Source organism: Ambystoma mexicanum, chromosome 1q (genome assembly GCF_040938575.1).
Source record: "Ambystoma mexicanum isolate Mex_15411 chromosome 1q, UKY_AmexF1_1, whole genome shotgun sequence".
In the NCBI taxonomy this organism is placed as follows: Eukaryota; Metazoa; Chordata; class Amphibia; order Caudata; family Ambystomatidae; genus Ambystoma; species Ambystoma mexicanum.
In genome coordinates, this window is record NC_090922.1 from 558,688,274 (window position 1) to 558,712,693 (window position 24,420).

At 46.1% G+C, this 24,420-nt stretch overlaps 1 protein-coding gene across 3 annotated transcripts in view; it reads right to left on the reverse strand.

Annotated features, from left to right (window-relative positions):
• Window positions 1-1,159: 1,159 nt before the first annotated feature.
• The window catches only part of LOC138531671 (uncharacterized), a 236,476-nt gene continuing 213,215 nt past the window's right edge, over window positions 1,160-24,420 (reverse strand). For all 3 annotated transcript variants that reach the window (XM_069641005.1, XM_069641004.1, XM_069641003.1), the window contains one exon: window positions 1,160-10,992. In XM_069641005.1, coding sequence (XP_069497106.1) covers window positions 10,882-10,992 — 111 coding nt within the window. In that variant the 3' untranslated portion in view covers window positions 1,160-10,881. The remainder of the gene's footprint in view (window positions 10,993-24,420) is intronic.

Below are 24,420 nucleotides of genomic sequence, written 5' to 3' on the forward strand. Positions count from 1 at the left end.
AAGAACAAGTGACCAAACTTATAACTGAAAATGGCAAGAGGAAACAAAACATTCTACAGATCTTAACGAAAATAAAGCAAACTGTGCAGCTTTAAACTAGGCATTTATATTTAGTTCCATGGTCAGTTTTGAATAGAAGGTAAAACCTAGGGATTTTGCAGTGTGAGAGAATTCTGTAGAGGAACCCAGGATCTGAGCAGCTCTAAACCAATTAGAGAAAGTAGAATAACAAGGGGGATGAGGAAACAAAAGAAACTCAGTCTTAGATTGATTTAATTTTGAAAAATGATTAGACAAGCAGATTTCAACAGCTGATAGACAATCTTGCATTCTGAACATATCATTTTCAGAAGAGATTCTCAAACACAATGGGTGTCTTCAGCATATTGGTGGATTGTTTCCCTATGCTTTGTGGCCAAATTACCCAAAGGCCCCATATATAAATTAAACAACATAGGTGCTAAAATTGACCCCTGACATTATTAACACTAGCCAGAGGGGAGATCGTAGGATAGTTGCCTAACGACAGATCCTGTTCACAAACCGAATGCTGACTGGGCAGTGCCACAGAGCGCAGGAGAACACAGGTCCCATGCCTGGAATGCCAAATGCTTGTCTTTAGAGGCTTTTGTTTGGTACATATTAAACCGTCCATCTGGGAGGGGAACAATGACCTTTGGGAGGCTGAAGAGAAACCATTTTGAGTTTATTTTATTCCCTGCATCCCATCTGGAAAGAACCAACACAATTATCCTAAAACTGCAGTGCCGTTTTTGCCTACCCTATTTACTATGTTTTCACTCACCGTCCAAGTCCCCAAATAAAAGCTTAAACTTGTTTTGGGTTTGTCTGGTCATTTGATCCACCTCACAGACATGATACATGGTGTCAGAGGGGGATCATTGGCTTAGAAAACATGAAGCGACCACCAAACGGTACATCATTCTGTTTGTTTAACCAACCTTTGGCAAGCCATGCCTGCTGCTCATGTCTTGAAATATCAATACTTTTAAAACCATTAGACAGTGAATATCTTGAGTTTGGCTGATGCGATTTTCAAAATAATGCTGCACACACTACTTCATCCTAAAACAGAGGAAAGTGTCAAAATCTCAACAATCTAAGCAGACAATCTTGAGGTATATCATGGGCTAAATAGTACATTTTTAAGCCTTTATTGAAAGCCACAGGTACAAAATATTTTTATTTAGCAATATTTCTGGCATGAAAATATTAATCAAACTTGACACAAATGTGTCATGAACATTCAGATTGTTCCACATCAGTAACTTGCTAAATCAGTGAAATGTTATGGACAGGTACAAAAGTTATAGAGGGAAAGCATGTTTGCATGATCTTATGTAAAGTTCAATGTGACCTTATTTCATTTTTTATTTCATATCTTAATTAAGGATCTGTCAGTCTCAGGATAAAGTTGAACCTGTTTACAGTCCTACAATTGATATGGATAGGGAGCAAGAAAATTAACTGTGGAGGCCGGTGCATAGGTGCCTGAATAAGTCATTGCCTACCCATGGAAAAAAGTAGTACATGGGTAGATCACCCAGACCTTTGCATACATATGGGTAGCATGTTGTCAGCCTCCCAGTTCAGTCAGCTCAGCTACTAAATCACAGAACTGTAATCACAGGTATCCACCATTTTATGTATTTATTGGATATTTATAAGGCGCTTATAAGACAGTGTTTCAAAGCACCACAGGGCACAAGGGAAGAAGGGAGAAAATTAAACAAGGAAATGACAATGAATGAATAGAAATGAACAGTGGTCCTACTAGGACTTATGACATTCGGAGCGTGCAAGTGCAGTGAAAAGAAAAAGGGAAAAAAGGGGGTAAGTGCTATTAGAGTCCGCTAGGGGAGGAAGTGCTAGAGGTGTCCGTTGGGGATGCAACGGGTAAGTGCATGGGCGGAGATATCCCAGGCAGAGAGGGAGATCTACTGCCCAACAGGTAAGTGCAGGGTGGAGGCAAACCACCCGACAGGCAGGTGTAGTCCCACAGGGCAGTGCAGGGGTGGATGCTCGGATGATTGGGCAGAAGGACAGGACCCTATTGGACTCTTGAGGGACCAGGCTGCCAATCTCAGCGACAGAGGGGATGGTTAGCACAGGAGAGGGAGACGGAAGGAGGAGGAGAAGAGAAAGCTTTTGAATTGTATGCAGAATTTGTGGTGGTCTGGTTCAAGACGTAGAGAGAGCGGGAGACTGTTCCATAGGAGGTATCCAGATGAGGAGAGTGATCTGCCCCCAGCTCTCTGCTTGGGCAAACGTTTGATCAGCAGAGTTGAAGGCAGAAGATCGAGGGGAACTAGATGGAGAGTATTTAGTAAGAGAGAGCTGCAGGCAGCATGGTCCCAGGCCCCAGATAGCCTTGTTGATGATGCACATGGTCTTGAATTTGATCCTTGCAGCAACCAGGAGCCAAAGAAGAGATTTTAGAGCTGGAGAGATACAGTCCCTGGGCTTGAGGCCAAGGATAAGTCTTGCAGCCCCATTCTTGATTAGTTGAAGAGGACGAATTGAAGAAAGAGGCAAGTTGAGGAAGAGGCTGTTACGGTAATCCAGCATGGAGAGTACCAGAGCTCTAGAGACATTGAGCTTCTGGAGGAATGTTGGGAAGGGGAGAATGCTTCTAAGGAGGTGAAGTTTAAAGTGGGCCTTCTTAGCAAGATCCACGATGTGAGCAGTAAATGAGAGAGAGGAGTTGAAGATGACCCCAAGGTTTCTGGCCTCAGTGGAAGGAGAGGGCGTTGAGCCCATAGAGGGCCGCCAGAGTACAAGAGGAAAACGTGGGAGCAGGTGTCCAGATAGGAAGCACCTCAGTCTTACTGGCATTAAAACAGAGATCATTGGAGATGCACCAAGACTGAAAAGAAGACAGGAAGTCAGGGATGATAGAGGAGGAATTGGAAGAGCAAGAGGGGAGCTTGAAGATGAGTTGTGTGTCATCTGCGTACCACTGGAAATGAGGAGAGAAGGCAGAGATCAGGTGAGCAAGAGGTGCAAGGTAAATGTTGAAAAGCCAACGCGAGAGGATAGAGCCCTGGGGAACACCACATGTGGAGAGAGTGGAGTTGGAGGAGAAGGAGCACAGGAGCACCTGGGAAGGGTGGTCAGTGAGGAAGGAGGTCAACCAATTCAGTGCCCAGTGTGAGATACCACGAGTATCATGGAGCTGTTTCCTGAGGATAGAATGGTTGACTGTGTCAAAAGCAGAAGAGAGGTCAAGGAGAATGAGAACAGCAGGAGAGTTAGAGTCAAAATTTTCAAGCAGTTCTTTGCGGGTGTTCAGGAGAACAGCTTCAGTGCCTCTGGATGCTCAGAATCCAGATTGATGGTCATGTAGACAGTCAACGAGCTCAGTGTGCTGGGTCAGTTGGGGGAAGACCAACTTCTCCAGGAGTTTCCCAAGGAAGGGTGTAGTAGAGATAGGGCGGTAGTTGGCCAGATACGAGGGGTCGGCTGAAGGCTTTTTTAGGAGAGGCTGCACAAGGGAGTGCTTCAGAGAAGAAGGGATGCTAAGGAGTGGTTATATAAGTCAGCAAGAGCCAGAGTGAGGGAGGAGATGGTGTCCTTAATGTTTCTGGAAGAACAGGGAGACACCTGTTTGGATGAGACCTTTATAGAGTGGTCTACTCTAGAGATCCCATATGTTGTGATAAGTGAGAAGGAGGAGAGAGTGGGTGGGGGTGGAAGAGAGGCCAAGGGAGGGGCAGCAGGGGGCCAGGGGAAGGGGTGTAGGAAGGGGTAGAAGAGAGGGGTCAGAATGTCTTGAGTTTTGGAGGTAAAATAGGTGGCTAGTGCAGTCCAGAGGACCTGACAAGGAAGAGGCAAAGTGGAGAGTGCAGATGGATTGGCTAGTACTTTGCAAATTTTTAAGAGTTTGCCTCTGTTGCTAGAGGCTCCAGAGATATGGGCCTGGATGTGGGCCCACTTTGTAGAGCGGATAGAGAGACGGTATTGCCTTTGGAGTAGGTACAGGCCAGTTTGTCAGAGGATGAGCCTGAGTTCTGACACTTCCGTTCAGCAACTTTGCACTTGCGTTTTAGAGCGGCTATATCGGAGTCATACCAGCTGTTACGCTTGGAGGCTTGGAGGCTGTTACGCTTGGAGGCAGGCTTCAGGTGGATCCTCATGACAGGGGCACGAATGTCAAGAGTGTTAGTGACAGCAAGATGAAGATTGGCAAGGACAGAGTCAGTAGGAGAATCAAGAGGAGGGGAAGGAGGAGGGATGACAATGGAGGCAAATGAAGCAGCTGACACTCGTTTCATCAGTCAGATGACCAGGAATGAGTCTGGCAGTGCTGGTGAAGGCTCAGTCAGGGGGCCAAGAGGTCCCAGATGAGAAAAGAGGAGAGAGTGGTCAGACCAGGAGAGAGGGATAGTGAGAGGGAGAACAGGAGATCAGCGGGGATGAAGGCATCGAGAGTGTGTCTGGCAGAGTGGGTCAAGCCAGAGGGGAGAATAGTAAGGGAGACAGATGTACAAAGATCACAGAAGAGTGAGGAGACAGGAACAGTGGAGTCAAGGTGAATGTTGAAGTCTCCAAGGAGGAGGAGTTTAGAAGTAGAGATAAGAAGATAGGAGATAAAGTCATCCCATTCGGGAAGGAAAACAGACACACTGTCAGAGAGCCTGTAGATAGTGGTGTGGGTGAGAGAGAGAGTCAGAGAGACACCAAGCTGGCAGATGAGACTTTCAAAGGAGGAGTAGGGCTGGGTGGGTGTGAGAGAGGTAGGGACCCACTTAGGGAAGATCAGGGCTACTCCACCACCAGGTCGGTTGGGCCGAGGCTTGGAGAGGATATTGTAGCTGTCAGCTAGAAGGGAGTCACAAGCAGTGGCATTGATCCATGTCTGGCATTGATCCATGTCTCGGTGAGAGCGAGGATGTCAAGATCAAAGTCTTCAAGAAGGAGGCAGATGTCAGAAGAATGTTTGACAGCAGATCGAGCGCTCAAACTGGCTAAGTATAGCCGATCTCCACCTTTGAAGGTTTTCCGAGGAGGGATACAGAGAGGTGGTACACTCATAGAAGGTGACGAAGGAGGGGCAGAGAGAGAGGAAGGTGGAGTAGCAGGGAAAAGTAGGAATTTGATGAGGGCTGGCTGGTGCCGGTCAAAGAGAAAAAGATTGGGTTGAGCACCATGGGCCATGACAGTGCCATTGTGATAGCCATTAATAATGCACCTAGAGGATGAGAAGTATGCCAAGACTGGTCTAGTGCCACTATTAATGGGTGAAGAGGAAAAAGGAGAGAGGTAGAGATCAGATGGGAGGTCCATATGTCTGTAGAGGGGACAGAGAAGGGGATATCAGTGATAGTCTGTCTGGAAGCACTGGCATAGATGTCAGCAATAGGTAGGCCAGGATTAGAGGCCAGGGGATTTTTTAAACCTTTTTCTTCCAGACTTCGTGAGAGAGGGGGGATAGGTAATAGAGTAACATTTAGAGTAGGTGAGAGGGATGGAAAGTGCCATTGAGGTGGAGAAGAAGGACAGTGGAGAAGTTGCATAATGCACAAGCAAGGTCACTAGGCAGTCTAGCAGCCGAGGGAGACAGGTGGATGCACAGATGTAAAAGCACCCCTAAATTCAAATTTACCACAAAGCGCTAATATGCAGCACACAAGTAGGATGCACAGATGAAAATCACACCTAAATTAGAATTTGCCACAAAGCACTAACATGCAGCATAGGATGGTGTATGCACACATTAAAGAGCAGAGCGAAAATTGATTTTCAAGAAGGTACTAAACAGCAGTAGAAATATAATCGTTGTATGGGAGGAAGAACAGCAAGAAAAACAATTCAGGGAGTGGAGAATTACAGTGGGAAGGCTAGAGTAGTCCAAAAGCTAGCAGGCAGCCAGCAACACACCAAAAGGCAGAAAGTGAGCACTTAAAGGCATGGTGCACGTAACATATGCTGTGGTGAGGTGGGCCTCATAGGAGCACTATGCTGGAGATCGGCAGCCAGATTTGGTAGTCAGAGTTAGCAGGGAGGCAACTGCAGCGCACTTGGTGTAGAGGTGGAAGTTACGTGCAATGCAGCGTAAAGATCCGTAAGCACGAGAACGGTCAGGCAAGTTCGGGCGAGCGAGCACAAATGTAGCTGTGAGGTTTGGAACTGTTCCATTGATCTGTGCCTTCACGTATTATTGATTGGTTGAATGATTGATTCAAGACACTTATTCATTGCACAACTACCATAAAGGCTATCTTCATTGTACATAGGAGTTTCCTTCAGTTGAGATTTGAAGAAGGAAACAGAGAGTGAATTGTGTATAGCAGGTGGTAATCTGATATCCACTTTCAGATGCCTTAATAGTGGAAGGACTATTTAACATGGAGGGTAGATGACCTCTGAGGGGTGAGAAGGCATGCATCTATGCAGAGCCATATCTCACCTGGCAGCCTAATAACAGCCTCTAAACCTGAAGCACTATACATAGCTTCCTTTATTCAACCAAGTGTGTTTATTTTGAATTTAAAACTACCTTTATAATGAGTACAATATATATTTACAATATGAAATCTTTAATTTTACATAAAGACTGTTTAATAAACTATTGAACACACAATTTAGAAATGTCTGTACCTGCCTTGCCTACGTAAAGCACGATTTTCATGTAATAACACACACTATCCTTCCTCTAAAGCAGCTCTTCTATACATATTTAACCAACCATCCATTTCATTTGAATGGTTGCATGGCTACATAAGAACAATATTGGATCAATGTGTGTTGAACCCAATCTTACATATATGTTACGAATACTTGCATAACATGCTATTGGCACAAAATGATCCCCCTGATGCTGGCTTCCAAGCCGAGTGCTGGTAGAGAAGGAATAAACTGTGATCTACAGAACAGGAACGTCTCCAGTTGCTTCTTAAACAACTTAATGTTGGAAATAAGATGTAAGAGTGCAAAGGCACTGACTCTAAAGTTTGGGGTGAAGCATAGGGACCAGCCTCCTGAGCAGGCCTTCTTCATGCGCAGAACCATTCTCTACAAATCACAGGGTTGGGTTTAGAGCATACTCAAGCCAGTTGGAATATTTTTTTTAATGGTGAGCAGGCACCGGGCATGTGGTTTATGCACAAAACAGAAAGCCGTAAATGCACCGCCATGCTTGTGCAAGTGACAACATCCAGCTTCTTCGGCATGAGTTGGTGAATGTCCCTTGGATCCATCATTCGTACAGTCCAAGCTAGAGCAAACCAGGGCAATCACAGCACTGCATTTGAGGAAAGCCTACCTATGGAAGGATATTCCCTACATTTACTGTATTGTGGATTTGGAATTAGAGAGAAAGATTACTATCGAAGAGGAAGCTAAGGTTCTAGACCATCTGGGCTAGACCGAAAATGTGTCAAAGGTTGTGAGACAAATGTTCTAGATTTTAGAGATTGCGCTCCTGGCCAGTAACTAAGACCTGTTCTCTGGATGAGATTAACTTGAGTTCATTCACCACCATACATACATGTATGGCAATTAAAAAAGTGTAAAGCTACTTGGCTTTTATGTTGTGGGTTAGCATCAATGGCAGCTGAGTGTCTGTAGTGTGTTGTTTGGTTTGATGGAAACTGTGCAAGCCCATGGAATGTTTGGTGGCAGTTGAACACTGAGTGTTCTCAGTGTTCCACAGAGGACAGTTAGGACACTCAGGAAGGGAGACATTACTGGAAGGACGCTATTACCTGTGTTCTCTCCATCCATCTGACCTGTTACCCTGAAACTAAATAAAGATTCATCTACTTTTGTACCTGCTTGCTCCTGAGTGGTTCCTGCATCCATTCTGCTATTCCTGAGGCCACACTCTACAGTGTCTGACACAAAAGTATACCATTTGAAGCATAAAGATTCAATAATGGGCAAGAGGAGTAGAATAAATACATTAATCAAACAGTGTTGAAAGGGCCCATCTAAGGAACCCTGAAGATAATTTAGGCAAGAGGGAACCTAAATGATGACATTAGATTGCAGATCGCTGGCCTGACAGCAATGAGAAATCCACTTGTCATGGCATTACCAGAGCCAGGCTCTCATGGTCAATCAGAGAGAGATGGTGTTATGCTTGAACTAAAATGGCGCTGGTGTGCAGTGTATTCTGGGAGCGCTCGGAGCCATGATGGATATTTACTTCATGCCGCAGTGAAAAGCTGCACACATTTTGCTGAGTGTTAGATTCACGGTGCTGAGTAAAACATGCTTTCCAAACCTGGTATGCGGTCAAGGACATTTCTGCTGGGAAAGCTAACTTTGTTATGGTTTGTTACTGTTCTCCGCAGAGCCTGTTTTTAGAGGAGGGAGGCACTCTGCTCCTTGAGGGTGGCTCTCGATTGACCCAGCTGGCAACCGACGGCTGCTCATCAACTGCGCAAGTGCCATTTCCAGAAGGTTCCAGAACTGCCACCCCTTTGCGGAGTGTGTATATACGCGGAAACCCAGAGGTGGTCAGGTGAGACTTCAGCCGGACGAGGACGCTTACGTCCGGCACTCCTGTGAGCTGTGGTGCTCTCGGCCTGGCTGTTCCCGGGGGCTTCCAGCCGCTTCTGGGCGAGATGAGGAATCCAGTTACGCTCACGGTGATGTATTTCCTTTTGAATTCTTTGCTTCTTCTGTGATTTATGTCTATGTTATTGCTGTGAGTTATTTCTATGTTATTACTGGTTGCTTTTAAACTTTGAATAAATAGCTGTATAAGTGCTGATTATCTTCTAAGAGTGTGTGGTTGTGAGTTATTGCGTCTTTCTGCGTTCAAAGTATTGGCTCTATAATTGCATTGGTGATTTATGTTTTTCCGTGCACTCTGGGGAGAGCAATACAGATGGTCACTGAGAATGGAGTAGTCTTCTAAATCAACCATGGCCAGAGATCCACCAGGGATCAATGCTACTGCAAATCTCTAACCAATTTTCAGATAAAGGTCATCAATAGCAGAGATGATCAATGCCGCAGTCCCCCTAATGTTTCCAAATCCACCCGGAGTGGGTGCAAGATATCTGATGTGGCATTGTGTGTTAGACTGTGCCACACTCTTCAGAATGTTAGGCCAACATGGGGCTAGAACTATAGAAAAGGGTAGTTAGGTCTGATGAATACACTAAGGAGAATGTAGTGACTGGGTTCTTAATGCATTCCACGGTTCATTAGGCACTATTCTTTGCACCAAGGAGTTGTTCACCAAGTCTGGTATTGGTGCTGCCATTAGATGATGGCTGATCAGAGTCTTGAACATAGTTGGTGGACAGAAGGCAAATGATGAAGCCGAACCTTTGCAAGTGGGTATAACATTCAGAAATGTTTCGAAATTAATTGATGTAAAGAGCTTGGAATGCAGTCTCAGTGTTCCCAGTTATCCACTGCCTATAGCCTCTTGTGACATACTTACAGGACTTAAACCATGTGTTTAATGACTCTTTGCCCTTTCTTTGTGAAATGTTCATATTTTGTGATGTGAAGAAGCGGCTCTGTCTTTAAGGTGAACCCCAAGACATCAGAAAAAGTTGAGTTTAGAATGGGATTTTTTTTTTTTTTTTGCTATGATGGATTCTCAAGAAAATGTAGTGTGATCTGTTTCCCTGTTGGATAATGTGGCAGAAAGGGTGTCTTTTGTGTCTCACATTTTGTCATCTTTACATGAATTATCTTTCCGACTGTGAAGGAGTCGCTATAGATTGGCAGGAGTCAGTTCACCCTGAGACTCTTTGATCAAATTTGAAAGATCACTGAATAAGTTGGTTTAGTCAAGTCTTCCAAGGCTGTGACGATATAGCCTACGAGCTGCGACTCTGCGATGAGCAAGCCGTCTAGGTTATGCATAAGGCAGATCATGAATAACAAGCCGGTGCTTGCAGCATAATTTTGCATCTGAAGGAACACATTCTCGATTATTTCAGTAATGTTGGTTGTCTAAGGATCTAGCTTACATCTGGTCTTGCCTACCAGCCTTCATAGTAGTCTTTGAGATGTGGGCAGAGTCTAGTCTGCTCAAGGATAGTTTCCAGTTACAGAGAAATTCATTCTTGAATAAGAAATTGTTGTGATTGTGCCAGACGAGGGTGTGTGGTCGGTGCAGACACATGCGGACGTGCTTCTCCCCCCACTGTGGAAGTTTACTGTGTGAACGCAGGTCACAACTTGTGATATGAGTGCAGTGTGGATAATGAAATGTTCCTCTGTCATAGCAACCCAGAAGATGTAGAAAACAGGAGCAGCAGGTTGGTGTAAATGTCCAGCTGAATATCACATCAAATAAAGGGTACAGTTAATGATGGTGCAGCGTCCCCTCTGGCAGCACAACTTCTAAAGTGTTCCCTAAAGACTAAAATTGGTGAGGTGGAGCAAGGGTGAATGTTGCAGTCTATCTCTACAGATACATGTCCAAATCTTTTTGCGCCACACCCACCCACATTCTCTTGCTTATAACGTTTCACAGAATACCCTCCATGCACACATTTCATGTTATTTTGGAGGACAAGTGTGTTGGCAAAATTCTCTATTTTCAAGAATACATTGCATCCTAATTCAGTGCCCCTGTCTACACGCCTGGTCTTCTGCTCCCATAACTCAACCCTTAGTAGTTGTTCATCTCAGAAATGTACCATTGCTCGCTGACATTTTAAGTAAAAGCTGAGTTACCATGGTGCTGCCTCTCCCTCTTGCACTTTCTATGCCTGGACAGATACAGTCTTGCGTGCAACTGCTTGGCTGCATTGCATCATCACTGCTTGAGGTGCAGATGTGGTTTTCACATTGGCTATAGAAGTGTCATCAGTGGCATTTTGCAAAAATAACATCAACAACAACATTTGCCAGGCATTTCTCATTGGCTGTTGTCTGTCGTTCATCCTAGACACGCACTGTTGCATATTCGCTGGTCGCGGCTGCGCTAGGGGTCACCCTGTGGGCAGGTGGCATGCCCTTCGCATTGATGGTGGCGTAGATCACCCCTCCGTCATTCTGAAAGATAAAAACAAGTCAGGACTTGCAGGCTTCGTGGGGAAACTCTTGTCACGCAAGGGTATTGTTGTGCGGATGATAAGAGAACCATTTGCTGTGCGAACTGTAACACATTTTTCAGGGCATTTCTAAAGTAATACACATCTTTTGTACTCTCCCTGTGTGATGCGTGTTCTTAGAATATGAATGAAGCAATAATGATGTCAAGATTTTCTATAGTGCCTTATGGCGGATTTGGCCCGCTCTAACGATTGTAACCACAGAGGTTGCTATTGCGCCATGCCGAGGCGTTGCTAGAGGGGGGCTGAGACGGCTATAGCACCGGGTCTTTTGGTTGTAGCCCGGGATAGAAGCTCATGGACTACAACTAAAAGGCTATAGCTAGCCCCGAATCCCGCCAATCCCGACATCAGTTTAGCCCCTGATCTTTTCTGGACCTAGCAGCACCCCTGGCCCCATGTAATGGTACTGAATTTACGGACTTCGGAAGGATGAAAGCATTTGAATCTGCGCCTGTAAGTCGTAGGCCTGGAATATGCCAGAGCTAAGCACTTCACTTGCAGGTCTACAATGGAACCCAAACTCTTTGGGTCAGTGCAGAGGCTACACAACTATAGAGGAGAAACCCCTATCCCCGCTGTATACGGAAGTCCCCCATTGGAGACCCTGAGCCAGTAGAGTGGTGACTCGTCGCCACTGTTACATGTGTGTCCCAGGTGCACGTATGCGCTGCTGTGAGCCCAATGCCAAACACACACTCACACAGAGGCAATGTTGCTAGTTCGGGCTCCCTGGTCGCTCTGCGCGGTCGGGACACGGCCCGTTTATTTATATGCACTCTGCCGCATGCTGAACCCTTAAAGGTGCAGCACCACATGGAAGAACAGCTGCCGCCCCCAAAAGAAGAATGATTGTCCTCTAAAGGCCATTGGTCTCTGTGAGGATGTAAGATCTGGTCACTAAAATAATGGGTTAAACTATGTTGCAGAGCTGTTCTGGATTCTAATATTGCATTATAGTGTATTGTCCTTGTTTTGCGTTAATGTCTTTCCAGAACTCTTCACAAATCGCACAAAGTATTTGCCTGATGAAAACAGAGGAGAACAACAAAAACTTCACACCAATTCACAGTTGATCATCCATGACAAACAGTTAAACACAGAAAATAACCAGCATTATTGCATAACTCACAGCACTTACTCGCGAAGGATACTGTGCACCCGCATAAGCATTTCTCTGAAAAGGAAGCCACAACTGGCAGATGCAATCGAGCTGAATAATTTCACCCGAACAAATCATATGACTTCCTGCAGCAAACATAAACCACATGAAACACAGACACCGCTAGACAGCATTGTGGGAGTCTGTGTACAGAATGGATGAATCAATTACTAAATGAAACACATGCTTGATTTCAACTATAGTGTAGCTCTACAAGCTGAATACGTTCAAGGAAGTTCACACATTATATAAAATAATGTTTAGCTTCTTTACTTGGGCATTTCAGGGTATCATACCAAAATACCGCAGCTGAACATACCGAGGACGAAAATGTTTCACCGCAATTATATGTGGGGGTTGGGTTAGGGTAACAAAACATATGAGGGGAGTATGAGGATGCTGTGGGGGGTATCCCCCTGCACATGATTGTGGTGAAATGTGCAAAAAAAAGCAATTGGCATTTTCGTTTTCGGTATTTAATATGTGCAGTGATCACATATATCCACATTTTGGTGGTGTTATGGGAACAAGCTTTATAATGTTTTCCAGATGAATTGTTTACCAGCTAATGAGTGTACCACAATTGTCATGATTTGGAATGTTTAGAAATAATGTATACCTTTTCCATGAATATTCTGTTTTGGACCTAATACATTTCGTTTTTCTCTACTGTGTGAACTTGGCGGGATCATGGGATTTTGGGCCAGTGACACGTAGATAGAGAGCATGAACTTGGGCTATGCCCATCACAACCCTGCTTTTAGCACAAGCATGAGCAAAATAATCAAAAGTAGCCTGTGAGGTGTGTCGCACAGTGTGTTCTGTGCTGCAGTGTTAGCAGGAGAGTCTGTGCGTGGCAAGTGGAGTCTGTTTTAATTTTTCCTGGACGAGGTGTGCTATCCATAAAAACACCAGCACAGCGCGCAGCGCGCGCAATGTTTTGCACAGTGTGTTAAATGTTCAGTGGAGCAGCGCAGCATGTTGAGGCATAAGGCTTTACCCGTGGAGGCAGACAAGAATTCTCTTGTCAATTCATCGGAGGCCTCCTCTGGCTGCTGTAATTGCTGCTTTTGCTCCAGGGAGGGTCAGTGCACACGCTATTGGTGAGTGTTTTTGGTGGAATTTAGTCTGCGCTCCAGCAGTTTGTGGCAGTTTGTAGATTTGTGGTTCGGCTTCATTGTAGACTTGCAACCTGCAGAAGTGAAATGTATGTGCTTCATATCAAAGTCGCTTTTGATCCGACCAATTTTCCTGACGTCCATTTGGGGGTGGCTTTGGCGGATGCACTGTCAATTCTGGAAGACCCGAGATCGGAATATCTGCTCCGGTGTGTATTTCTACACCTCAGCAAGCAGCACCCAAAGAAAATATTTTTAAGGAGCTTCATTGGTCCCTATTAATGGGGGAGGTGGCTTCCATTTATGGGGTGACTGACACTGCAATTTTGGCAGCATTGCCGTATTCAGGTGTAACTGCCTCGGATCGGTATGGGACTTGAATATGAGTATTATTCCAAGTGTAGCTGCGGGTTCATCGGGGCATTTGGACCATATGGAAAGAGAGGTGGCAGGCTCGATACCATCTTCCGCCATCCCACCTACGACACTTTCCCACTCTCTTTCTTTATATGCCTTTGATAAGTCAAATGCCTTTGAGCCCTCAGCCTTTTCACACCAGGCTTCCATGCATAGAGAAGCGGCTACTCTTTTTCCTCTTTCTTCTCCCGCCGATGCAAGCACTTCGTCTCCAGTTCTGTACGCTTTGAATTTCACTTTGACTAATTTGCTCAGATCTTATGAAAGTCTACATGCAGACTACAAAGATTTAAAATTTCTTTGGCTTCTGTGACGGGTAATTACATTTTATTGAAGGTTTTATTTTTTTGTATTTTTAAAGGACAAGGGGAAAGTGGTAATACTGTTTTAAATGTTTTGAATGAAACTTCTCAAAAGGCCATAAATGTGGATAATGTCTGTCACCAGGTGACTTCGCCGGGTGATAAATTGGCTTGAACAATTTCTATTGGTGAGGTGTTGGCAGTACCGGAGATGCTGATTCCTAACAGTAATCAATTGGGTGAACAAGAAAAAGTATCTCTAGTGGAGTTCCCGCCTCTTCATGTATCAAGGATGGAGAACAGGGATCTGCAAGTGATTCTTGCTAAGGGTAACGTTCCCTTATCAAAAAAGGCCACAAATATTACAACATCCCCAAATCCAACAATAAGGGTTCCCGAAAATTCCTGTGCCGTTTAAATTCCAGATTAGGTGAGTTTGATCACTCGAGTGATATTGGGAGGGTACCGCAAGAGGCAGAGGAGGCAGGGTCTACTTTAGGTAATGGTGTGCCAGTTCAGTCCCAGATTGTCAATGATGTCTCTACATTTGTTGATGTATTGACTACAGACTACTAAGGTCAAAACTGCACTAGGTAGTAGGTTAGTGGTGAATACTGGGACTTGTCATGAGAAAGGTAAGGCGGACACAAAAGCTAAAAAAAAAACACATCCCGAGCTGGCAGTCAGGAAAAGTGCAATTACACACTTCCTGAAACCAGTTGCCGCACTGATGGCTTCCAGTATGGCAGAACTGGACCTAAGTATTCTCATGATCTACCCTGAAAACGATGATGTGGAGGAGGAGGCCAGGCAGACCATTGAGCATATAACAAGGCCCATGAATTGTGTAAACTGTGTTAAGTCTCAGCAATGTTTAATAACTATGCCTAGCGATTTAGAACTGGTGAAGGGTGGCCCGCAGTCAGTGCTGCCTAGGGTTTTTGTTGATAATACTTAGGTGCAGGATTCACACACTAATCATGTGCTGCATACTGTTAGAGACTGTTCTAATGTTTTCTTTGACTTAGATTGGAGGACGGCTCTTTGTACACCCCACCCTCTATGACCTTGGAAGCTAGATATTCTAAGATTTTGGGCCCAGCTCTCGTCAGTAAGATAAGACGGGTCCCTGACGCTGGTGATCAGTCCAAAGGCCCTGTGGAAGCGTGCCAGGGGGGAGGATCTGTAGGAATATCCTGATGATGTGGGATGAGAAGCAAGTTGGTGATATGCTAAGGCTTTCTGATAATAATACGAGTAGCTCGGGTCCTGTGGAGGCAGTGGGGCTGGCAAATTCACATATTTTGTACATGGAATGGATATTTAGGGATAGGGAGGTCTTACCACTAAATTGCCACCATGTCTTGTCACTGTTTTTTGAGGTGCCAAGACTAAGGCTGATATCCGGTTTTCAGGCATTTTGCAAATGGAGTTTTTGCCGAGGATCAACAGGTGGATTTGATTAGGTTGCACTTTGCCTCAAACTCGATTCCTTCCGTGGTATTGCAAGAAGCGCAGATTCTTCTTTTGTTAGGGTATGATGTGTTTGAGTAGTTGGGGCAATTTGGAGGGTACAGCGTGTGTCGTTTAATGCTAGAGGGGAGGATCCACCTTCTAAAAGGGCCCCATTAAAGATTATCCTATCCCGTGATCCTAACTAACTACGATCTGTGTATGAGATGGGTGTGACCAAAGATGACCATCCAAAAGAGAAGGTTGTGGATTGGTCCACTATAGTTAATTCATTGCACTAAGGAAAGGGTGCTGAGAAAAACTGAAGCAGGCCATTGAAGCTGGCTTGTTGGAATACAAGGGGTAATTCCCACCTTTATTTTCTTTGTTGGACAATTTGTACAGTGATGATTATGAAATCCTCGATTTCCAAGAAACATGGCTTGAGTCATTTCCAATAATGTATGGTTAGACTATTTGTGGGGTGAAGGCGCACAGAGGACCCCTGGGTAGGCCCTTTGGAGGCCTTGTGTGTGCAATTAGGAATAATGTAAGGATTCAAATGTTCCATCTGGACTCTAGATCACCAGATATGTTGGTGGTGAGGTTGGATTGAATGGGCTTGAACATAAGCATGTGTAAATACTGTATTTTATTTCATGTATATTTTAATCCTAGGACAACTATTTTAGAGATTTATTTTATCAAACTTGACTGTTTATTTGCACATTGGTCAACGGAGTGTCATCCGCATTTTACAGTATTAGAGGATTTTAATAGTGAGTGCTTGGACGTGACCTGGCATTCGACTGCTGCCCGCAATAATGAAGGGTTGGTACTGCAGTAGCGTGGTGTTTCTATCCGGCTCAAATTTGATATATGGGATTTACACATTTTGAATGGTTGTGTCTCAGATGATTGTCCGCCCAAATATTTGCGTGCAAGCATGCAGCAGAATTCGACAATTGATTATATTTTCATCTCGCACAAGATCCTCCATTTTTGTTCAGAGATGTCTGTTGTGTCAGGTGACGCAAGTGACCATAGCCTTCTTGCTTTTGTTTTTACAATTACAACAGGCTCTGTGAACAATAAAATGAATGGTATGTTTTTAGAGTTTTGCAAAAGAGATTTTGCTATAATTTGAAAATCTGCCATTTCTTTCTGTTTTAATAAGAGTGTTGCCTCACTATTACAATCGAATGATCTGGACCTAATGGATCCTTAAAAATATGTATTCGTTCTCCAAAGGTTGTTGTCTAGTTTCCTGGGTGGACTGGATCCTTATGGGTCTTCTTTCAAAAAGAGACATGTGCATGTGTTTGATAAATTAGTTTGTTAAAAAGAAAGAATTACGCCATAAACTGAGGTTCTTAAGAAAATGTCCTGCCCCAAACCAAGATGTTAAGATACAGTATACCAAACAAGTGTTCAGAAATTGGCTAAAATGCCATAAGAGCATGATTGTGCAACATGATTCAGAAACAATGTTGAGAGCAGTCATGAAGAAACATCCTAGCACGTTTTGGACCCTAATTAAGTCGCCGGTACTCAAGTCGCTCTGCAGTCAATTCCCATTAAAGAAGCTGTTTGGGTGAATGACTTTTTTAATTTGTATGAGGGGGAGTTGTGTCTGTTCTGTTCACTGATGATAATCATGGCTGGGGCAGTTTTACTTGACGGTGGAGGATATTTTATGTTGTATTAGAAAGTGTAAACAGTCTAAAGCACCTGAGCCTGACGGTCTGTCAATTTTTACTTTTAAATCTGTACCTGTTTTATGGGCCGGGGTACTGTTGGATCTATTTGTAAACATAATCAGTACCAGGAAAATTCCACTGTTTGGACTGGGTCCAATTTCATATTGATATTCAAAAAAGGTGATAAACTCAACCTCAAAAACTACTGTCCAATGTCTTTGTTGGATGCTAGCAGCAACAAATGTTCCACCTTGCTACTCAAAGAACTGAAATTGTGGGCGAGGCAAGAAAATCTTTTGGATGTTTATCAGGCAAAATTTAGAAAGGAGGTGGGAACTGCGCAAAACTGTCTTGTATTAAAGCTTTTAGCAGATCAAGTAAAGTTACAGGGGAAAGCTGTGTACTTTGCTTTCCTTGATCTCTCCCAGGTGTTTAATTGCATCAACAGAGGGAAGCTATGTGGAAAGATGAAAGAAAAGAAATGTCCAATCCACCTGCTTAACATTTTAATTGCTCTGCACACGAATACCCGTGTCTGTGTTCGGTTGGATCAGCAAGGTAATCTTAGTAGTTGGATTAAGACCAGTCATGGGTTACGGCAAGGATGTGTTTAAGCACTGTTTTAATTGAATTTTTGCATTCATGATATTGTTTTAGCTTTTAATAATGTTTGTGTCAATCCCCCGTGACTGAGTCTGTTCAGCATGCAGTACATGGCCTTGCCGGATTATGTTTTTATTTGTGATCTTAACCCCATTGCGTTACAACGGGGTTGGGATGTAGTTCATCCATTTTTAAAGTACCTGGATTTGGCTATAAATGTGCAGAAAGCAAAGGTGTTGGTAATGAAACCCAGGAAACAATCCCACACACTAAGGATTACTTGTTCAATTATTACTTGAATCAAGCAAAAGTGGAGACTGTGGTCCTTTGTACATATTTGGGGTGATCGCTCAGCACATGGTGAATAAGCAGGATTTAATGTTAAGTATCCAATCTCAGGTCAGTACTGCCTCGGCCCAATTAAGGCTCTTTGATAATCGACTGGGGAGCTTTTTGATTATCCATCTCTTGCAGTGCTACCAACAGAAAATCCTACCAAGGTTAACTTAAGGGGATGAAACGCATGTAAGTGAATTGGAGTTTGCTAAGATTGAGGCCATTATATGAAGAACCCTGGCGCTCCCACAGGGGGTTCCAATAAGCATGATCCACCATGAATTAGGTCTTATTTTCCATTCAAGCACACATACATTGACCATTGTTAATATTATTGCCACCAAAACATTAATTATTTGTAACTTTACAAGCCCAATTGGAATAACATAAATGCAAAGTGTTGAACTGTTGGGTAAACAATTGTGAGAGGATCATGGTTGGCACAGTCAGCTATGTTGAGGAGTTGATGTGCTCCCATGGTAAGGCTAAAAGTACATTATTTGAAATAGATTGGATAAATAATAGAGCCAGGGGGGCGTGGCTAAGCGGCCATGCGGTAAGACGCGTTACGGGGGAGCTCCGCTGCGATCCTGACTAAGATCCGTATAAACTGACCAAAATCAGCCCAAACTCGACTGAAAGGCGTCGGAACACCTGTGGACCACTCGTCCTGACCCTGGAACAGAAACGGACCGGGGATCAAGGGGAAACGGCCCGAAGAAGGAGCGGCTCATGAGAGACAAGATGGCGGCCTGCTGAGGAGATCTCTCCAGCGCGAGGTTTCAAGCAAAGCCGCGGCCCCAGCAGGTCGCAGAACAGGAGGCGCGAAAGCGAATCCGGGGCCGGGAAGACCTCTGCAGAAGCCACGGCAGAGACCCGGTCACCCTGAAGGAGAGGAGGGACAACCGAGGCAAAGCGCCGCCGGCCCGCACAGCAGACGGGAGCAGGGGACGAGAGCCCGCCCCGCCCCCGGGACGAGAATAAGGACCCCCGAGGCGAAGCGCTGCCGGCACGCACATGAGAAGGTGAGCCAAGACAAGAGCCCGCCCCGCTCCCCTCCTGCCCCTACTTCCAGGGAGAAACAGTACCACCGCGACCCCGCACACGGGGCAGGGCATCCCCGCCACAGACAGAGCAGGGGAGGAGGAGCTGGAGCGCTCTCCGCTTCGTCCCTTCGACGGGAGACAATTTACAAAATCGGCAGGCGGTGCGGCCCCAAAGAAGATCACGGTAGGAGGGGGGGCCGAGGAGGAGCCTGAGAGGCAGCCAACACACCCTGGGGGACACGGACATGCCGGAACAATAAGACATATAAACCCCCAGGGACAAGGAAGAAAGGCAGAAACGAATCGCAGCTCCAGGATCCACTCACAGCGCCCAACAAGGCTCGAGGACATAAGCCTGGGGGGAAGTAAAAGAAGAAAACCAGGGGCCCACAAGCAGCCGGACACATACTCCCACGACGGGCCACACGCAAGCACGTACGAACAGCATAATACGCACAGTGGCCATGTCTAACAAGAGAACAGAGGGGAAATCCAAACAAAGCAGCATGGACATTTTTACCAAAACATCGGGGGATAAACAGAAGAACCCACCGGACACAGCAATGGCGGGGATGAGCACCCCTCACCAGCCAGACCATGGGAAGGATGGCCACATCCTGGAGGCGATCGCCTCCCTAAAGACATCCTTGGAAAACAAAGTGGACGCCGCTATAGGAGCCCTGAAGGCATCCCTAGAACAGAAATAAGATACAGTCATGGTGGATTTTGGCCTCCTTCGCCAGGACGCAAGGAATCTGACAGACAGAGTAATGGCAACAGAGCAGCAGGTGCAACAGAACACCACGGATGCCACCTTTGCACGAACCCAAATGTCGGAAGTGATGCAGAGAGTCAAGATCCTAGAGCGAAGAGCTGAAGATGCGGAAGGGAGGGCAAGGAGGAACAACGTTCGCATAATAGGGGTCCCGGAGGGGGAGGAAGGAAACAACCCCACAGAATATGTCGAAAACATGCTCCTCCAGGAGATCGGAGCTGGAACACTGTCCCAAAATTTTGTGGTGGAAAGGGCGCACAGAACCCTAACTAGGAGACCCCGGCCCGGTGCCCCCCCGAGGGCGATGATCGCCAAGATCATGAACTTTAAGAACAGAGAAAAGATACTAGCATTCTCCAGGGGGGAGGAGAGATCATCAGGGGCTCCTCCAGGGTCACCATATATCCGGACTATACAGCCACGGTCCAAAAACAAAGAGCGCAGTTTGGGCCTACAAAAGAACGCCTCAGAAGAGCGGATATTCAATATATGCTCCTGTTTCCGGCTAAGCTGAAGGTGCTGCATAAGGGCAAGAAATCCTTCTTTGAGTCCACAGAAGAGGCTCACGCGTGGATGGACATGCAGGGGATCCCCCAGCTGGAGCGGAGAAATGGCAACAACGAGGCAAATCAGCCCCGGTGAAGAGCCCCTCGGGCTGTAAGAACCAATGACGCCAAGCACCTGATAAATGCACGGGTCAGGATGAATGGGAATGCGAAGGAGCAATCAACCCTACCCAGTCGCGTCAAGCCGAGAGCAACCTACCCCCGAGAAGAAGCGTAAGCTAGTTCGGATGTCAGTTCCAAGGCATCACGCTGCGGCGAGTCTGCCCCATCCAAAGGAGCAAGACAAGAGAAGCGGCGAGGCCCGAGCAGGAGGAGGGTGGCTGGGTGTTAGTTCTTTGGTTACAGTTCTACTTCGAGTTATGGACTTGTTTAAATGGCATATGAAAGGCATTCGCAGCAAGGTCGGGGAAAAGAAAAAACATGAAGGGGGAATTTCAGAAACACCAGGAGCGGGCGCAGGAGACAGTGGACAAGCAAGAGGCTATGGGACTATGGAGCCAGACCGAATAATCACACATGGGTCCAGATGAGCTGGTAATCGCAACCTGGAATGTGAGAGGGCTAAACACATATGTTAAGAGGCTTCGAGTCTATGCTTGGCTGAACAAGATGAAGGTGAAGATAGCCATGCTTCAGGAGACACACCTGACACCATAAAAAACAGACTAAGGTTGATCAGAAATGGGGAGGACAAGTATATAGTGCAACATATTCAAATTATGCGCGAGGAGTACTAATATGGATCGCTCCAGGGGTCCCATTCCAGCTTATAAAACAAGAGACTGATTCAGAGGGCAGGCTGGTGCTGGTACACGGCATGTTGGAGAAAAAGGAGGTGTGTCTAGTTAACACCTATGCCCCAAACCATGACGCAACCAAATTCCTCAGGAAGCTGGCACCCAAGCTAGCCCAATACAGAGACGCCACGTTTGTCTGGGCTGGAGATTTCAACTGCACCCTGGACCCGCTCCTGGACAGGTTGGACGACAAGCACAAGAAACCAGCACCCCTGCCAGGGAACTGCACAGAGCCCTCGACCGTCTGGAGCTGGAGGACGTCTGGAGACAGGTACATGAAGGGAAAAGAGGGTACACACACTACAGCGCACCCCATGGAATATGTACACAAATAGACTATATATTCACGGGCATTGAGACACTGCAGGAATTTACAACGATTGACATCAAAGCCCGAACACTTTCAGACCATGCCCCGGTGCTAGCAACATGGGCACATACACACCGGAGACCCCCGATACCAACATGGCGGCTTCGGGCAGAGGCATTGGGAGAGGGTGAGTTTGAGGAACACCTTCGGGTGGTGATCGAAGACTACTTCGAGAATAATGAGGGAAGTGTAGGAAGCAACGCTACACTCTGGGACGCATTCAAAGTGGTGACACGGGGGGCGGCTATTGGCAGGATGGGGGGACTGAAAGGCGCAGCCTTAGAAGAACTCAACAAACTGGAGAGGCAGATAGAAACAGAGGAGCGCAGAGCGGAGGCGGTGGGGGAAGAGCCTAGGGAACTGATGGAGTTGAGGATGAGATGTATAGAACTGTGGGAGAAACTGGGAAAGCTGAATTATGCAAGATATCTACAACGATTGCACGCAGAAGGGGATAAGCCTGGCAGGCTCCTAGCATGGCTCACCAAGCAAGAGACCAAAAGAGACCCCATAATAGTCATAGAAGACGAAACAGGGAGAGAGGTCAGGGACCAGCAGCATATCAATCAATCATTTGCCCGCTTTTACCAGCAACTGTACGCCCCTAACCCAGAAATTGACCCAGAGGACATCACAGATGCGTTGGCAGAGATACGGTTGCCAAAGCTAGCAGAAGAGCAAGCCCAAATACTTGATGCCCCACTCACGGAGGAGGAGATAGAGAGCGTAATCGCTGAACTCCCCACTGGCAAATCCCCAGGCCCAGACGGACTCCCGGGAGAGTTTTATAAAACATACAAGTGTACCATCACACCGAAACTATTGGAGACATTCCAAGACACGTATGAAAGCGGACACTTACCGACTAGCATGTCGGAATCAATAATTGTACTGATCCTTAAACCAGGTAAACCGCGCACGAAATGCGCCTCGTACAGGCCGATCTCCCTCATCAACCAGGATGCCAAGATACTCACGACCGTCCTGGCCAACCGCCTGAAGCAAGTAATCCCTGCCTTTTTACACTCTGACCAGACGGGTTACGTCCCAGGGAGGAACACGTTGTGGAACCTCCGTAGATTACATCATGTGATAGATAGGACAAACCAGAAACCGGGGGAATGTGCGATAGTGTCCCTGGACGCCGTTAAGGCATTCGATTCGGTGAATTGGGGGTGGCTACTGAGGGTCCTCGCTCATTTCGGCATTGGTGAAGGGTTTCTTAGATGGATTAGGCTATTGTACAGGGACCCCACAGCAAGGGTAAAGACTGGGCGTAACATTTCGGGAAAATGGAGAATATACAGGGGAACCAAGCAGGGGTGCCCACTGTCACCAATGCTGTATATTCTGGCCTTTGAACCACTGGCGGTCTTTCTCAGGGCGGAATATGGAGACACAGGCATAGACATAGATGGAGAACTGCATCAAATCTCGTTATATGCAGACGACATGCTGCTTTTTGTGGGGAATCCGCGTGCCAACCTGCCCTGCCTCCTGGAAGCAATCGGGTCATATACCAGACTCTCCGGCATAGCAATCAACAAAGAAAAATCCCTGATTTTTCCCCTCGCTGGCCTGCAGCGGGTTCCCCTGACAGAGCTCCCAGACCTGGGCACCACGCTCCTTCCGATACCTAGCAATAGAGATACATCATGACACCGCAGACTCTCACCAACATAACACACAGGCAGCCCTGGAAAGGACACAGAGGTCTATGAAATTCTGGGGAACACTACCACTGGGAATGATGGGTAGAGTAGCCCTCTTGAAAATGGTGGTACTTCCACGTCTACTGTATTACCTCACGAACATCCCACATAGGATCCCCAAGACCTTCTTCAGCAAGTTAAATTCAATAGCAGGGTGCTTCTTGTGGGCTGGGGGAAGATGCAGAATCGCGCAGAAAACCCTACAGAGAGACTATTAAGAAGGGGGCATTAGGCTGCCCGACTTTGAGAAGTATTATTTAGCAGGGCAGCTCCAGACTTTGAGAAGTATTATTTAGCAGGGCAGCTCCAGTTTGCAGTCAAGTCGCTAGGAGAGGATGAGACGATCGACACAATTATTTTGCAGCCAACACTAAAAACACTAAAAATATATTATCTGAGAGAAATACTATGGCTGGATAACCCCCTACTCAAGATCCTGCCACGTCTGCTTGGCCTCGCAATGGGGTTGTGGAACAGAGCGTGGAAGCTACAGGGGATACAGGACCCCCAGTCAGCGCAGATCCCTCTCGCGGGACTGGTGGGCACGGACACAAACACATTAGCAATCTACCAAACTGAGTGGGAAGGAAAAGGTGTGGCACAAATTGGCAATCTGCGGAAAGAAGGGAGGTGGGCGGACTTCCAAGAAATGGCGGAGGAATATGATATACACGAAGGCCAATTCATCCTCCATAATAGAATGATCCTCAAAATCAAGAAAAGATGGCCGGAATGGGAGGACCAGGAGGACGCCATAAGGGAGCTAGACATGTGGTATGATATATCTGAGGGAACGCACACAACCTCCAGGTTATATGACCAGATGCTAAAAGCCAGTAACAAGAAAGAGCTTCACATAAGACAGAGCTGGGAAGAGGAACTCCACAGGCCCTTTAGCGACAAGGAATGGAGCAGAGTGTTAAAATATCCAAAAAAAGTGTCCGGAAACCAAGATTGAAACAGGCACAGCTGTACGTGACTCACAGGGCGTACCTCACACCCAAGAGGATGAA